This window comes from Pezoporus occidentalis, unplaced genomic scaffold (genome assembly GCF_034315485.1).
Source record: "Pezoporus occidentalis ecotype Australia unplaced genomic scaffold, CSIRO_AGI_Poc_V1 ctg164, whole genome shotgun sequence".
Taxonomy (NCBI): Eukaryota; Metazoa; Chordata; class Aves; order Psittaciformes; family Psittacidae; genus Pezoporus; species Pezoporus occidentalis.
Window position 1 is genome coordinate 2,856,216 of NW_026913466.1, and position 15,813 is coordinate 2,872,028.

The following is a 15,813-nucleotide window of genomic DNA, read 5'->3' on the forward strand; positions in this document are numbered from 1 at the left end:
TATACAAAATATTTAAATTCTAAGGTTCATTTTGTGAAGAATTATCTCATTCTCACTAACATTTTGTGAAAAGGGTATTTCTGTTTATTTGAATGAAAAATGCTGCATTATGCACTCCAGTGAGTAATCTAAAATAAGCACAGTGATACATTTTTGTTTGCTCAGTATCTTGTTGCAATCCAAATTTTGGTGATAACACACATGCCTCTATTACTTTGCTTAGGTTTAAAAATGCAGGTTTATTCACAGTAGAGAAAATAGTTTGTTTGCTTCTTGTGTAATGTACCAGCAAGACCTGAATAAATCTGTTGCTTCCAGTAACAAAAGGATAAAAATCTGTTAGATGAAGAAACACACTGATGGGGACATGAACATATGAAAGAATGAAAGGCTGTCAGTATGGTTGTAAATTGCTGTTTTCAAGTTGCCCTAATATTTGCTGTGATGACAGTAATAATAATCATCAGTAAAAAAAAAATCTAAGTACATTTTTTAAATCCGAAACTGACTTTTAAATAACTAGTTTTAAATCTTTTTTTCTGAGCAGAAAGCCTTGCTGATATGTGCTGTTAACAAGCATCATGAAGATCCTGCTTCATGCCCCTAACGAAAATCAACGCTAGGAAGTTATTAAAGATACTAAGATGGCAGAAAATGATCTAGCATAAAACTTCAAGTTATTTAGCACTTTAAAATTATTTTTGTATTAAACAGAAATGTTGGCCAATTTTACAAGTTTTACTCCTGCAGATAAATTGTGTTTATGTGGGACTGATTCTGCAAATGTTCTTGTATGTGTAATATATGTGAGAGATCAGAATAAAAATAAAACAGGACTGCTCACATAAGAACACTTCTATAGTGCCAGCATTTAAAATCATGTTGGCACAACAAGAAGAGGGAGAAGTCTCATTTAAAAAGTAATTTAGGATTCTTTTAATTTACTTTCTACTTACTGAACTCATGATCTAGTTGCTGCCAATCCTTTCCTGCAACTGTCAGATGCAGAAGCTGGAATTAGAAGCACCCTAAACCTACAATGTATTGTCTGTATTCCAAGATGTGCAGGAGTTGCTAATAGTTCAGTACTGAGGGAGGGGAATACCCTTAAGATTGTTCAAGTTACTCTCTGCTATGTTAACTATGACTTACAAGTGCTTGGGAAGGTCCTGTTGTGGCAGGCCTGACTGCTGCTTTCTCTAGGATAGGGGAAGCAGCTACTTTTAAACAGCAAGTTACAAAAGTAAAGGCAAAAATCAGTGAACTTAGAAAGAAAAGGAAGTACTTAAAAATAAAAACAGACAACCCACCAGACAGCATTCACTTCAATGCCATTTGTTTTTTATGCACTGGAGAAGTTATCCTAGCTGTATCATTTGATATGCAGAGCATCTGAAGATACAAAGATAATTAAGGAAAGGGGACAAAACCCACACCACACAGACTTACAAACACATTGTACTAGCTTTGCTTCTATTTTTTTCTTTTTTTTTTTATTCCTTTTTAAACAGTGTTTAAGAAAAATATGCTGTGTTACCATAACAAACTAAAATACTCTCTCAACCTCTTAAGATTTTAGGTTTTGTTTTCACTTCTTTCTTTTGGTTCCAGGTAGGTTTTATTTGTTCTTGTTCTACTTTACAAAACTGTTTCTCAACATTAATGGCTTCAGGAAGAAGAAATAAGGGAGAATTATGAGTGCAAAAGAGAGCTGACAGTTGTGTATGCCATGTATGCCGACGCTGTCTCTTGTGCCACTTGTAAGTGGGCAAGGGTAGAGAAGAAACAGGACATAATGTGTTACAGAATACAGTCAGACGTGAATTCCGGCTGGCATTCATTAAATCAAAAGGGAATATTTCCCTCATGTAAAATCATTGTTAAAATCCCAACCATACATAGCTATGGAATAATGGGGTCACTGATTTTCCACTACTTCAGTAAGATGCTGCAGCAAGCAAACGACTTTTTACAAGACAGAAAGTTGAAAGCATTGATTTGCTGCCAATTCCTCAATCTGTAACTAATGAGCCCCTCTACAGGTTTTCCAGTAAATCAATACCATTAGAATTTACAGTTTGCATAAGCTCACATTACTCAGTCTGTGGACACAGAATGATTTTTGTCAGTAACCTTCAGCAGCCCCTTCTTGTTGCTGGATTCTGTTTTTTTGTTTTGTTTTTTTTTTAACTCTCTGTAATATGGGTAGGTTGGATAAAATCCCTGTCCTGAGGGTTCTGACAGCATGCCTGAAAAGATTGTCCACTTCTACACAGGTGCACGTGCATCCCTTGTCAAGTCCTAGATATTCCTTTGTAGAAGACAGCTAACATCCAAGAAAGCAGGATGAGATGACAAATGGAATTCAGTCTCTGTCACCTGTAGCACTAAAACTCTCCCCCATTTGAAGGTGGACTGTATTTTACAGAGTGTGAAGTCATGTGGCAACTGTTATTTGGACCCACACACGTAATTCTTCATAACAAGCTGAAATCTCTCCTGTATGGAAAAAAAAAATAGGAAAGATAAAAACCTCTATGAATTGAGTGACAGGACTTTTGTCACATATCTGCAGTATAGAAACAGGAACTTGAGAACTACGCTTGCTAAACAGATCAAGTTCTAGATTATTACTGGTGATGCCAGTATGTTTGTACCATGTTTTCTCCAGGCTTTGTAACAATAGGGTCAGTTCTACCATTACGAATTACTACAAGATCATTTTAGGCAAAACAGTTATAGGCAAGCAGAAGTTCAAATCCTGTCAATTAACAGACTCAGAAAAAACATTGTATTGGGTGTTACAAAAGAGCAACGTGGCTGTAGGGCTGTTAGTACGGGAGTGTTGAATCATCCCACTCCAGCTGCTCTTGCCTGGTGACCTTCTGTTTATCTCTCTTCTGGACAATCGCTTCCTCTTCCTCCTCCTCATCTTCCTCCTCGTCTTCACTTTCATCAGATTCAGCACTGGTTGTGTCTTCCTCTTCATCTTCTATATCTTCTTCATCACTTTCCTCTTCTGTCTGATGAGGCTTTTCATGTTTCTACAGTACAGTTGGAGAAATGAAATAAACACAGTAGAAGAAAATTGCCTTCTTCCTAGCCAGTGGCTGTGAGAATGTGAGCATTTATTCCATGTTTAGAAACACTAATGTGCTGGGAACATCTGCTTTCCATCATTACGTGACTATTAGGCATCAAATATAATAGAATTCAGTAGCAAATACTCAAAAACTACTCTAACAAGAATGGAATGTCAATAAGCAGTATCTTTGTTAGTCAAGCTGCCAAAATGTTTTTTTAAACTACTGATCGTTTTCCCTCTTCTAGTGATTAGTGCTTACATTAAAAAGTTAAAAACTAAGTAATATCATCTTGGGTACCTAGGATGCAAGTATGGATGGAGACAAAGTGGTGTTGTACACGAGGATTCTTCATCATCCTATTCAGTAATTATATATGACAACATGTATTACTTTATCAGTTATATGTTACCATGGTAGTATCATGATATCGTATTATGCCTTGGTTATGTACCTCCATGGGGTTGACAGTAATAGTCAGAGCAGAATCATCCCAATCCATTTCGTTTTCTTTACTTCCTTCATTGTCTGCAGAGCTGTGCTGATGAGCTGTCCGAATTCGATAGACCCCCAAGGTTATGATGAAAATGAGTACGCTCACACAGATTATAATAACGATAGTAGCCACACTTGGAACAACTGGAACAAAAGGTGGAAAACGGAATGTGCTTATATTTGTGGAAGAATTGCCTACAAAGCACTAAATACATTGTCTATTTTCTCCCTTCAGTACCTTTTCCTTTGGATTGAGAATCAGCATAGCCATCTCCTATGTGCCTGGGACTACAGAAAGTGCGGAGAAGTGACACTTAACTACGGCAGAGCATACATGAATGGTGTTTACAGACTATAAATTGTGACTAAAAGTGAGTATGCCTATCATTTGTTTTTTCAAGCCACTTCATTACAGAAGACAAGTAGTCAATCCGTGCAGAATCAGTTCCAGAACAAGTGGTTTTTGCAGTAAGGTTTAGTTATCTCACCTGCATGTTGCCCCCTTCTGATTAAAGCTGAGGTGTTAACCTCACTTGTGAGAAAAAGTGTATCTCAAAGCTTGTATTTTCAAAGGTTTCAAACACTTCTACTGTGATTTAAATCTCAATGCCCAAGGAATAAAGTAACACACTGCCACTCTATTTGCTTGTGGGAAATAGCGTCCTGGGAGACTTGTGAGGGATTCAAGACGTTTTTCCTCATTGTTCTGTCACACTCTGAGAAGTCTCTGTCTCCACCTAATCACAGGAAGAAACTTCACTGACCTATTATAATATTATCAGCTCAAAAATAAGGTTAGTGAGGGAGTGCTGCCACTTTCTATGTAACCTCTGCCACCCAGGTACTGCAGTAGCAGGAGCTATAGTTCTATAAAGAATCACTTTGTAATAGTTTGTTTTGCAAAAATTCAGCTTAATTTTAGGAAAATCTCTGTAGAAGTGTACAGAAAAATACAGTAATTTTCTAAGCCTAACTTCATATAACTACTTCTAACTACCTACACTTTACATAAACTTTACTTCTTTATATATGTATTATTCAGCTAAAAGGATTTCAAAATCCAGCATTTAAACAGATATCTTTGCCCTGGGTTTAACTTCACTGAAAAGGCTTTAGATTTAGGTATATATTGTAACTCTTAAGAGTTTAAATATTCATTTTAATTTCTCTATTTAGTGTATACTAATGCCTGCTTCACCTATCTCCTCTCCAGAGAGCAACAGATAGAGCCTGACAGTAGCTAACAGAAGCACTGCAGCGGTTATAGATTTAAAAAAATAATACAAACATTTATTACTTTTTCTTGGAAAGAGGTGGGTAGAAATTACTAGGCCATAGAAGTAGAGATGTACAAAGAGAATATGAAAATAAATATTATCCTTTAGATAATTCGCTACTAGAAATGAGACGTTTTCTAACAATGTGGATTAGGGTACATAGCATTTAATGAAGACCGATTTTTAAAGACAAAGTACCTCCTTGGAAATAACAGAATTTAATGGTAGGTGTTTCATACCTGTACAAATATCTCTCTGAGGTTTCACAAGCTGTAATTATGGACTTCACGGCTTTATTTGTGGGTAACACTGACATATCAGAATCACTATAAGCAGTCTCTAAACTCATCACATACCTGAGTTGTGAACAGCACTTGTGCTTCCCTCTGGGTGGTGGACAGACTGGAGAAACTGCGGTTGTACTATCATATTGTTTACATGGTCCATGAAATTGGAGTTGGAGCTGTGTAGAATATTAACCTGGCGCAAGAGAAACGTAACAGATAAGATACTAACAAGCACTCGATATTCCAAGCCTGCTGGAAAAAAAAAAAAAAATATATATATATATATATATTTTAATTATGTAATATTTTAATGCATGTAAAATATATTTATATATGTAATATATAGCATATATATATAAAAATATGTAATTATGTTCGTATCTGCTGATGAACCCCATAGTTCAATGTAATATATATTTTTATATATATTTTTCATGTATAAATTACATATTACATATATAACATATTACATCTATACCCATATATGTAATATATAGTATGTATAACACATTTTATGTATGTATTAATCTTACAAATCTATATGTATTTCTATATATAGCATATATATCAAATACATATTACATAAACATTTCTATTTCATATAACATATTTATATAAATACATATTTGTATATGTAAATTTATATATAATTGTATATATATGTATGTAAATGTATATATTTATATAAACTTATTTTCTATAAATATGTTTCTGTGTGTTTATGTAAGTATATATGTTTAATGTATATATAAAATCATGTATAATTATATAAGTGTGTGTATATAGAACATACTTATATCTAATATTATCTATTTAAACATATATATACTTACATATAAATGTATAAGTGTATTTATATAGACATGTATTTATAAAAACATATAAATGTGTATTTAACATATATATTTAATTGTATTTATTTATATTTTTACATTTAAGCGTATTTATAAAAACATAATTAAATGTAAAAATATAACCATTTAAACGTATATAAATATTCAATTGTACATATTGATAATTACCTCCAAGTTAAATTCATTGCTAGTGTAACGTCCATTCAGCTCTGAGCACTTAACTCTGAACTTTCTATCAAAGGTGGCAGAAGTGTCCCAGTTACGATAGCGAACCTGCCGAAGAACCTGTTCATAGTTGTTCATACTGTCCACACCTGAAATGGAGATGAAGCAGTAATCATCTCATGGAGATGCTATGTGCAGTACAGGAGAAATAATATGTTCCCAGAAAGTACAAAATATGGCAGAATGATCTGAAGATGGTAGTGTCTCAGATACTCCCTGATGGAGCCTCTGGCTCATACCAAATTATGTGAACATAGTTTCAGGAAACTACTGTAGATCTGTAATGGAGATCAATAAATACAACAGCAAAGATTTAGAATAAATGGTTTAGTAATTGCAAAAAATGGCCAATGAGTTACCAGCACTGTGTGAGGAATACCCTCATTCCCAGCTCATCTCTGGTTGTCTCTAAGAACCCCCACATTTAGAGAAAGCAGTGTTGCTATTTTCCTTATCTGGGAAGTAGCAGGGAGGATGCCAAGATCAAGACAAAGCTATGGTACATTCCAAAGGATAAATAGCACACGCAGAGACGAAAAAGTAACTATGTTTTTTTAGACATGGTCTCTCGTGGAAGATTTTATGGCTAGTACATCACAGATTTTTGTCTAATTTCTTCCACATTAGTTCTTTCTATTTCAATACTGTAGGGAAGAAGTAAGGGAAAGCAAAGTCCATTAACATACCATAGACTGAATATCCTGCTGTGGAATTCGTGGCATCTAGATGTTTTCCTTGGAGCGCCACATGATCTAGTTCTAAGCACTCTTGTTCAGGATCTAGTTCTATGCCAATCACCAGAACATCACAGAAATCCAAGTTGTGCAGCATCTCCTCTAATACCACTGGCTTATTGGCTGTGAGCAAATGGCATATAACATGAAAAAGAAGAAATAAACTAAGATAAATGATCACAGAACAGCTCAGTTATTTTATGTGCTTTGCATCAGGGCTTTGCATCATTTTTTTAAAGATGGTTGAATTGTTTTTTGCCAACATTAAATACAGCAGCACACTTGAAGCAAATCAAAAGAGGTGTCTTGCCTGTTCAGGTGCTACAGTGATGAAGGCCTACAAATGCCTAGTGAGGATGGATTCAGAAAACATATTGCTCTGTAATAAAAGTCATTCAAGAACAGTCCTGGAAGTAGAAACTTGAAATTTGATGCTGCAAATAAATCCATGTAAACAGGTCTGATTTTCAGTACTGTTCTGATAGCAGATTGGTATCACACATTCTCAAGGGAAACCAAACTGGAAAAATGAATGTTAAATATATCTCTGCGTGGATGATTTTCTCAGTTACTCTATGGCCCATAAAGGCTTTGCATTACAAAGAACATGGCCATCTATCCAAGAACGTGGTATTATCTTAAATATGAGTTGTAAACTGACTATACTCAGTAGGTATGATTAGGAAAAAACTTGCTGGAAAAAGAGTAGCATATCAATTTACTATTTAAATTCTCCAATTGGCTCAGCACAGAGGGTCGGGCAAGACTGCTTTACCAGCTCCCTGAGGGTACTGTAGACACAGAGACTGCAGTCTTGGAATTTAGTGCTTGTTCTGTGGATTTCATTTTAGAGGGTGTATGGGGGAACGCAGGCATGGACATAAAAGACTTATGCCTTAAATTCCAAACTCCTGGTACAGTGAATTTTGGGTATCAGAACTCCAGGTACAGCTCTAACTACAACAAAACACAGACTCAAATTTGTCAGATAATATCTGGGATGAGAGAAATAATGATTGAAGCTTTTTATGCAGGAATTGAGACTTAGAATTTAATAATCTTTTGCAAAACACTTATCCCCAAAGCCAATTATTATCTATCCATTTTAACCAATTATTATTTATCCATTTTAACTCCCAGTGGAAATAAACAAGAGATGGCACATTTGTAGGTGCCTGACTTTCGAGAATTAAGCAGTAGTTTAAGAAAGGCTGTTACGTTCCCTTCCAAGGTGAGACTAAGGCTTTTTATGTTATAAACAGTAATTACATCAATAATTGTATAGGAAAAAATTGGGGAAGATGGAATTTATGAACTGAACTGGAGGGCAGTAGTTCCTAATTCACTGAACAGTTTTGAAGATGTCATAACATTTAGGGACACAGAGCATCATAGATCCATTGTGTCTTAAGCGATTGATAATGGTCACTCTTTTCTAGGCAAGAATTCAATTTTCTTTATATACTGCAATTGTACACAGTTGGTATTAGGATACGATGTGCTTTCAGCCTTCAGAGGACAGATGCAGTTTCACGGAAGTGATGTGCAGCGCTATTACAGAGCACAGCTCCATAGAATTCATGCCCCTACACTTGCGTATCATTAGGGGATTTATCTTTTCAAAATATATACACCTAGTTGCTGCTTATTCTAGTCCAGGAAATACTGTTTAGGGTGATTCCTCAGATGACTAAGCTTTTAATTTACTTTGCAGACAAACATCCAATTAGAGACAATTATAGACCATTCTGTGATCTGTGATTTTACAGCTTACTTTTGAACATTTACCTAGTGTTGAACAATAACATACACAGCTCTCAGCATTAGAATAAACCGTCATCATTGAAAAAAATTCTTTGCAGATTATTATGTAATAATATTACTGCATTAAATATGTGGTAAACTGAGGCACAAGATTTCTCTATTTTCACCAACCTGTCAATAGCAGAGCTGGGAACATAAGAACAGACTAAACTTGCAACTATTTGTCAACTACTGCTTTCTACTTTATCAGTACAGTTAACAAAATTCTGTAACAAATGAATTCTAATGAAAAGGTGTTAGTCAAAGGAACATGTGAAGAAGAGTGAAAAGGAATTATTTGGAAGTAGGCAGGACACTAAATGGAAAAGCGGGGTTTTTGGAAGCACATACTGATCCATCCCTATTTAATACTCTGTTAAATTTACACTATTTAACAGTGTGTTTAATTGAATGTCTTCAGTCCGGCATTACCGTGGCCTATCATTGCCTAAATGAATCTGGGTGAAATGGCTTAATTGTCTGCACTATCCTTTAAAAAAACATAATAGTTTGGAACTAGATGATCTTTCCAAACCTAACAACAAACAAATAAATATTTAAAAGAAATCTACAAACCTCTGTCATGTTCATCCACTGGATGCTCCATTTTAGTGACTGTGCTGACAATTCTGATGTCAGGTAACAAAGTAACACCTCTTTGACTTTCAAATTGTGCAGCTGGTCTAGCAAAGTGGTCCGTCCCACTTATTGTAATCTTGGGCTCATTGGCCTGAAACACCATTACATAGGCATCTATATCTGGGATACTAATGCAGACATCTTCACCAAAACATCTGAAATAAGAATGCGATAAATGCAAGCACTGTTCAGTCTAGACTGCATGCTCCAAACTGTAAACAGAATGCAAGAACATGACATAGAAAAGTCTTAAAAGGACAACATAAAAAGAAAACCACAATGTAAATCAGCATGAAAGTAAATCAGATTAATCCTTTATGCCCAGTAACACAGAAGTATGATTCAGCCATGTAAATTAGCAATAATTCTTCTTTTGATCACATGGCCTCCCCCCAAAAAGTAATTCATTAAAAATATTCCCAATCTTATCAGTTCAGATGAAGATAACTTACTGGACTTTGGATGAGACTTTGAGACGTCGTACGCCTGCAGTAGGAAACTGTCTAGAGTTGATGTATGAGACCTTTCGGAGAGCTTGATTTATATTCTCAATGTCATCTCCTTCCACGACAAGGACTGACTGGGAAGGGTTGAAGTGATACTAGGGGAAATGCACATTATTAGTATAAGGAACCACATACATAGTATAAAAAAAGATATTTTTAAGGAATGATGCACATGAAATCTAATGATTTAAGATGAAGAAATTATTAGTAGCTTTTGTTGGCTGAATCCATGTTGTTCCCTAAAACATGCACTTGTATCAGTCATCTATTTCATATCTGAATAACTTCTGTTATAATTAATTTTATAGTAAACTAATCCCAGTTTGCTGTGCTTCGCTCAGCCTTATCAAAGATACTATTTCTGCAGATGTGGAGCTCGAAATCTTAACTGTCATTATTATTATTACTATGTTAATGTTTTTAGATTAAACATATCTCACATAAAAAAATACTGGCTTAAACCAGAGCAGAATGCATAAGGATACTCTTCCTGCTTTCCGTGTGTTTTTTTTTTACCCTGGGCTATCGTTCAGAGATATATTTCATCATGAACTAACAAAACAATAGTAACATTTGCCTCCTACATCTTCATTAGTCAGACAAAATAAAGGGGATTCTCCTTTCTCTGTCTCATGATCAAGAAAGGTGACATCATTTAAAATGGAGGTGCTACTGACAAGAACCTTTGCTACTAGATTAACAGAGCAAAAGATTGATTTTATCTTCATCCTAATTAATCTTAATTCCAGTTTTGGTCTGTTAATTGGTTCAGGAAACCATCTGCATTGCAGAGAAAACCGGATAAACTGCTTGATTTTGTACCCCACTTTCATCACCACAAAACACAAAAAGAAATGCACCTTTCTCTCATATGCAGTCCCTCTTTCTAAAGCTGGATACTGATTAGCTGAACATGTTCTATTATATACAGGTAATGGCTGTCTACGCCTCTTACAATGAGAAAGGTTAAAAAGCAAAAAGATGGTGAAGAACAGAATGAAGCAGAGGGTCTCTGTCAAACATAACACAGAGGGCTAGATTTAAAGCTTGTGCAGGAAGGTCGTAACACACAGAAGGATATTTTTTAACAAAGAGGAGGACTAACATGAGTCGTGGTCTGCATACCTTTCCTTTCTGTAAGCTAGAAGTAGTCGAGAATAAAATCAGTGAAACGAGACTCTAGCTAGCTAGTTAACTTAATAGCTCAGCTGCCACAACAGCTGGGATGCTGCCAAAGAGACCTGAGAAAGCCCCAGTCTGAGCCATTTTTGTCTTTCTCATTAAAAAAGGCTAAAAATAGCAACAGTTTAGACTTGTGTTTCTGAGAGCTGTTATAGAAATCTGAAAATCAGGTTACAAACGAAAAAAATTCCAACACTACTGTGCCAGAAACTGTATTACAGCTGCATTGCTCTTTCTTAGGTGCTTGAGGGTGAAGCTTCATGAGTCCAAAATGCCCAGCACAAACACCTATTAACATCGGTTTGCCAACACTGAATCTGCAAAACACCATGTACACAGCCATGCAAACCACCACCTGTGCAACTGTCACATGTGCTTGTCTGAGATCAGCTATGTTATTTTTGACACCAGAAATCCCTTCTCTATTAATCCTCTGTTTAAGGTCAGGTGCCAACAGTTCTGCTTTCATCTAAGCCAATTAGCCCCAATAAGAAACCCACACAATCTGTCTCTGGCTGCTCCTTTCATTTCTGCTTCCTGCTGTTGCACTGACTGTTGAGCTTGCTAAGAAAGTAAAAATGAAAACAGTAACTTAAATTACTTTTTTACTTTTTTTTTACTTTTCTGGAATTCGGAAAATGAGAATCATTTGAAGTTAGGTGAAAGGCACAAAACAATTCAGCACCTTCGTTTTCCCCATTGTTCCACTAGTGCAGGAAGGAAGCCAATCAGCCATGCTGGAGCTGTGGGTGTATGTAAAATCCCACCAAACGACTTACTGGTGGGCATATACACTTGCATTCCAGAAAAGTCTACCTGCTCTTTGTATTCCCTGGCATATAAAGAGCTTTTACGCATAAGTAAATGTGCCATTTTGCTGGGGGAGGCAACCATGTGAAATCTGTAATTACGTCCTTGGTAGGATGAAGTGAAAGAAAAATTCTTTGTGGCATTTTGCTCCTCCTTAACTTTGCACATTCAGTTTTCGTTTTTACCCTTGTTTTCAGAAAACAGACTGGTTATAGTACACCACTGCAACTTATCACCCAGACAGCCACTGAGTGTATTTCAGGTCAGACTCCTGTCTTGTACAATTGAAAGGTTTAGCTAATAAAATATAATAACCTGGCACTTCCACTGCGTGCTCTAGATCAAGCACCCTCCTTTCCACCATCCCTTTCATGGGATGCAAAGTCTGCAGTCGGAGCATCTTCCCAGTTTGAATTTGAAGCTCAGTTCCTTTGGAAGGTGGTATTACCATTTGTGTGCTCGGAAAGAGCTTAAAGCTTCAGGCAGCAGGACGCCTGTCATCTAATAATGGATATCAGTAAAGGGGAACCATCAGTACATCTGAGGTAAGCACTGCAGAAGTTACAGTCAAGATCCTACACATGTATCCAAAAGAACCAAATTTATCTTAATGAATGCAAAGCAATCTGGCCACTATGACAACTGAAAGAGGATTTCCTTCTGCCTGTTGTTCTCCAATCTTAGAAAAAGTGCTACAATATCAATAGTTATGTGCATAATGAAGATAGAATTCTTGGAACGCACTTTGTGTTTCTCAATACTATTGCACTGGGACTTCTTTCAGAGTTGCCTCTCGATGAAAGATATTCCACTTACGTTTTCCATTGCTTTAAAGCTAATTAAGATAAAAAAAATCAGGAATTCTTTGGAATTATGTTTATTTCTGAATAACTACCAAAATAAGCATGAGAACACAACCCGGCAATTCTTGCAAACTCTGAAATATCAGCAGTGCCTTACTTTCTAAGCATCTAGCTTTGTAATAATGGAAACATTTTTCTTTGCTGTGTCACAGCTCTTCTACTGTTATGCTTTTTTCTTTGCATGACTTTATGGGAAATTATATTGCTTCTGAGGGCACATTTGTACTGTGTATACTCTACCTTGGGCTCTCCACTTCATAAATCAGCCCTGCATTTTTATCTAAGATGATGTCAGTTCATCACTCACCTTTATTCCTTGTCCAAGACTCTCAAGAGAGTTAATATCCAGACCTTCCTTGCAGGCCTGCAAACAGGAAATCACTTTCTGACTCTCAATTTTTCCTGGCCGGATAGTGAGACTGGCAAGGCTGCCATGGAAATACTGAGCAAATCTTGGCTTCGTGACTTCACCTCCTTCAAGAAAGAGAGTAAAAAATGTTTAGTGATACCAGTACACAAACCACCATCTAAAAACTCACTTTATGTTTCAGCACATCTATACAATTTATATCCATTTTAGCCAAGTATTTTTGAGATCCCATTTACTGTGGTAAGTGGAATTGCTTTCGGGGTTGTTAGGTGGTACCTAGTAGCAGCCTGTCTTTAAGATCCTTGTCACTGTTTCTCCAGTATTGCATTCAGGCATATATAATGCTATGATAACATACTCTGAGATGAAACACACGCTCTACAAAGGGTTCTCTAAGGACTTCATGTAAATTCACAGCAGTGAATGCAGGCCAATGCACAGCACTATGCTAAATGCCTTATAACACGTCCCTTACCCCATAGCAGCTAATTTGGTGCCAGATCAGGTCTCCTCACTGTATGTTGCGTTAGACCTCTAGCTACGCTCTATTCAGTTTCATTCTAGGCAGCTTCAAAGGAAGAGTGATCTTTAGAAGTTGTCAATAAAATGTGATTACATCCTGCCTGCACCAGTGATCACAGCATCTCAATTACTCGTGGGATATTTAGTGATTTAGTCATCCTCTTCTAGAATTTTTAGAGCTTGTCTTTCCTCCATGTGTTAGCTATAGCAGTGCATGTGAATTACTGCCCACCTTGAGCCTGAGAGAACTGAGAGCCATGCAAGAGTGAAGCCAGGCAGAGTAACTGGATTAGCAGTTGATAAGCTGTTGATAAACTATTGTAATTCACAGATAACTCACCTCTATTGTGTCTGGAGATTTAGTGTCAAACAACCTATTTCTGCCAGGCGAGCTAGCTCAAGCTTGAACTTTAAGATTTGTCTGTCGTGGACTGGGGTTAGGATAGGGATGAAGTGACAAGTTTTCTTGAGGCTGATGGTGCTACCTTAAAGCCTGGAAAACATCACTTCCAGCAGCATAAGCAGTGTTAAGAAAACTCAAGTTACTTTACATAGTGAAGGAAATGCACAGTGGTGTAGTGAGAGAATGTGTCTAAGCATGCTATTTCTTCATAGAAGTAGACAGGCTTTGTTCTTTTTTGTTAACCTTGCAGCACAAACTGCCTTTCTGCTTACCCCAAAGAAAGATCCTCAAGGAGAATTATTCTTCTCCGCTCTCTCATTCATCTGTCCATTCTACAGAAAACTTCCTCTGGGTAGATTTTGTTTTTGAGGTTTCGTATAAACTTTCATGTATGCAACAGCTAAAGTGCAAGATTAGTTTTTGGCCTCTATGATACTTACCAAGACAATCATTTGGCAAATACTGCATAACAGGGACATTGGCTTTTTAGCATAAATGTTGTTATATTTCATAGAATCATAAATTCATGGAATAGTTTGGGTTGGAAAAGACCTTAAAGCTTGTCTAGTTCCAACCCCCTCCCATGGACAGGGACACTTTCAACTAGACCAGGATGTTCCAAGCCCCTTCCAATTTAGCCTTGAACACTGCCAAGGATGGGACGTTAATCTGTTTACATGGCGTTTCAAGGTACGCGTTGCCACTACACCAGAAGCAATGTTATCCGCACAGAAGAAAGTAAGCCAAATTAAGGAAAGAAAAAAAAAAAAGGCAGAAAACCTCTCCCTAAAATGGAGACAAGGGAAGAAAAGCAGGTAAGAGCTTACAGAAGAAGAAGGGCATCACATTGTGCTTTGAAGCTTCAGAATCTCATATCCCTAACAGAATTCTGAAGACAGCAAGTTCCAAGGTTAAAACACTAACACTAATCATGGAGCTTTCAAATTTAGAAACCAACATTAAACCTGCCTGTAGATCTTAATATTTCTGATGCAAAATAAGCAGTCTCAGATAAGCTAATGTATTTAAATCTTAAACTAGCTCACTAAAATGCATAAAGGACTAGGCAAGAAGCTAGAACAAAGAATTCAATATTCCTCGCAGAAACAAGCAAGATAAAGTAGTTGAAGTAAAGCTATAGAGCAACATGACTGGTGCTTACACCCATGAATAGGAACTTTGGGTTTGGATTTTGTTTGTTTTTTTTTATCTTTGTTTGTTCATACAATTACATTGCTAGGTCATTTACAATGATACAACTGCCCATAACCCATATCAAACATACAGAGTATTCACTGTGCCCAAGCACCACTTTAAAGAGAGGCTGGTGTACAAGGAGGCGTTAACTACATTGGAGTTGTGTAGTTCTTGTTTAAAGTGGACTATGAAGGAGGTGATGTAATCTATGCTCTGGAGAGGCTATAAACTGGTGTGTGAAAAAAGTGAGTATTTCGAGAAAATGTGAGTGAAAAATAGCTGGGACTAGCTGGTCTGATTCTGCACCAGCAGAGAAAATCTGCAGTACTATGCCTATGGTTACAACAGGGTGATTCAGGCTGGGACAACTGCACTACAACAAACAAAAGCTTAGCCTGAAGGGACACTGGGGGATGACACAGTCTGTCCCCAAGCCCCCAGACAACAAGAGCTTTACTTAATTCTTGAGAATTGCCTGAGCAATTCTCTCTGGAGAGAGGTTGCCCAAGTAATCCACTCCAATGACCACTGATCCTTAAAGTTGTAAGTTTATTACTATTAGG

General features: G+C 36.7%; 1 protein-coding gene across 2 annotated transcripts in view; it reads right to left on the reverse strand.

The window, feature by feature from the left end:
* Window positions 1-1,464: 1,464 nt before the first annotated feature.
* CLSTN2 (calsyntenin 2) overlaps window positions 1,465-15,813 on the reverse strand; it is a 322,557-nt gene continuing 308,208 nt past the window's right edge. For both annotated transcript variants that reach the window (XM_062613220.1, XM_062613219.1), the window contains exons 10-17: window positions 13,066-13,232; window positions 9,850-9,998; window positions 9,335-9,552; window positions 6,908-7,078; window positions 6,165-6,310; window positions 5,212-5,335; window positions 3,538-3,722; window positions 1,465-3,044 (exon numbers count right to left, since the gene is read on the reverse strand). In XM_062613220.1, coding sequence (XP_062469204.1) covers window positions 2,832-3,044; window positions 3,538-3,722; window positions 5,212-5,335; window positions 6,165-6,310; window positions 6,908-7,078; window positions 9,335-9,552; window positions 9,850-9,998; window positions 13,066-13,232 — 1,373 coding nt within the window. In that variant the 3' untranslated portion in view covers window positions 1,465-2,831. The remainder of the gene's footprint in view (window positions 3,045-3,537; window positions 3,723-5,211; window positions 5,336-6,164; window positions 6,311-6,907; window positions 7,079-9,334; window positions 9,553-9,849; window positions 9,999-13,065; window positions 13,233-15,813) is intronic.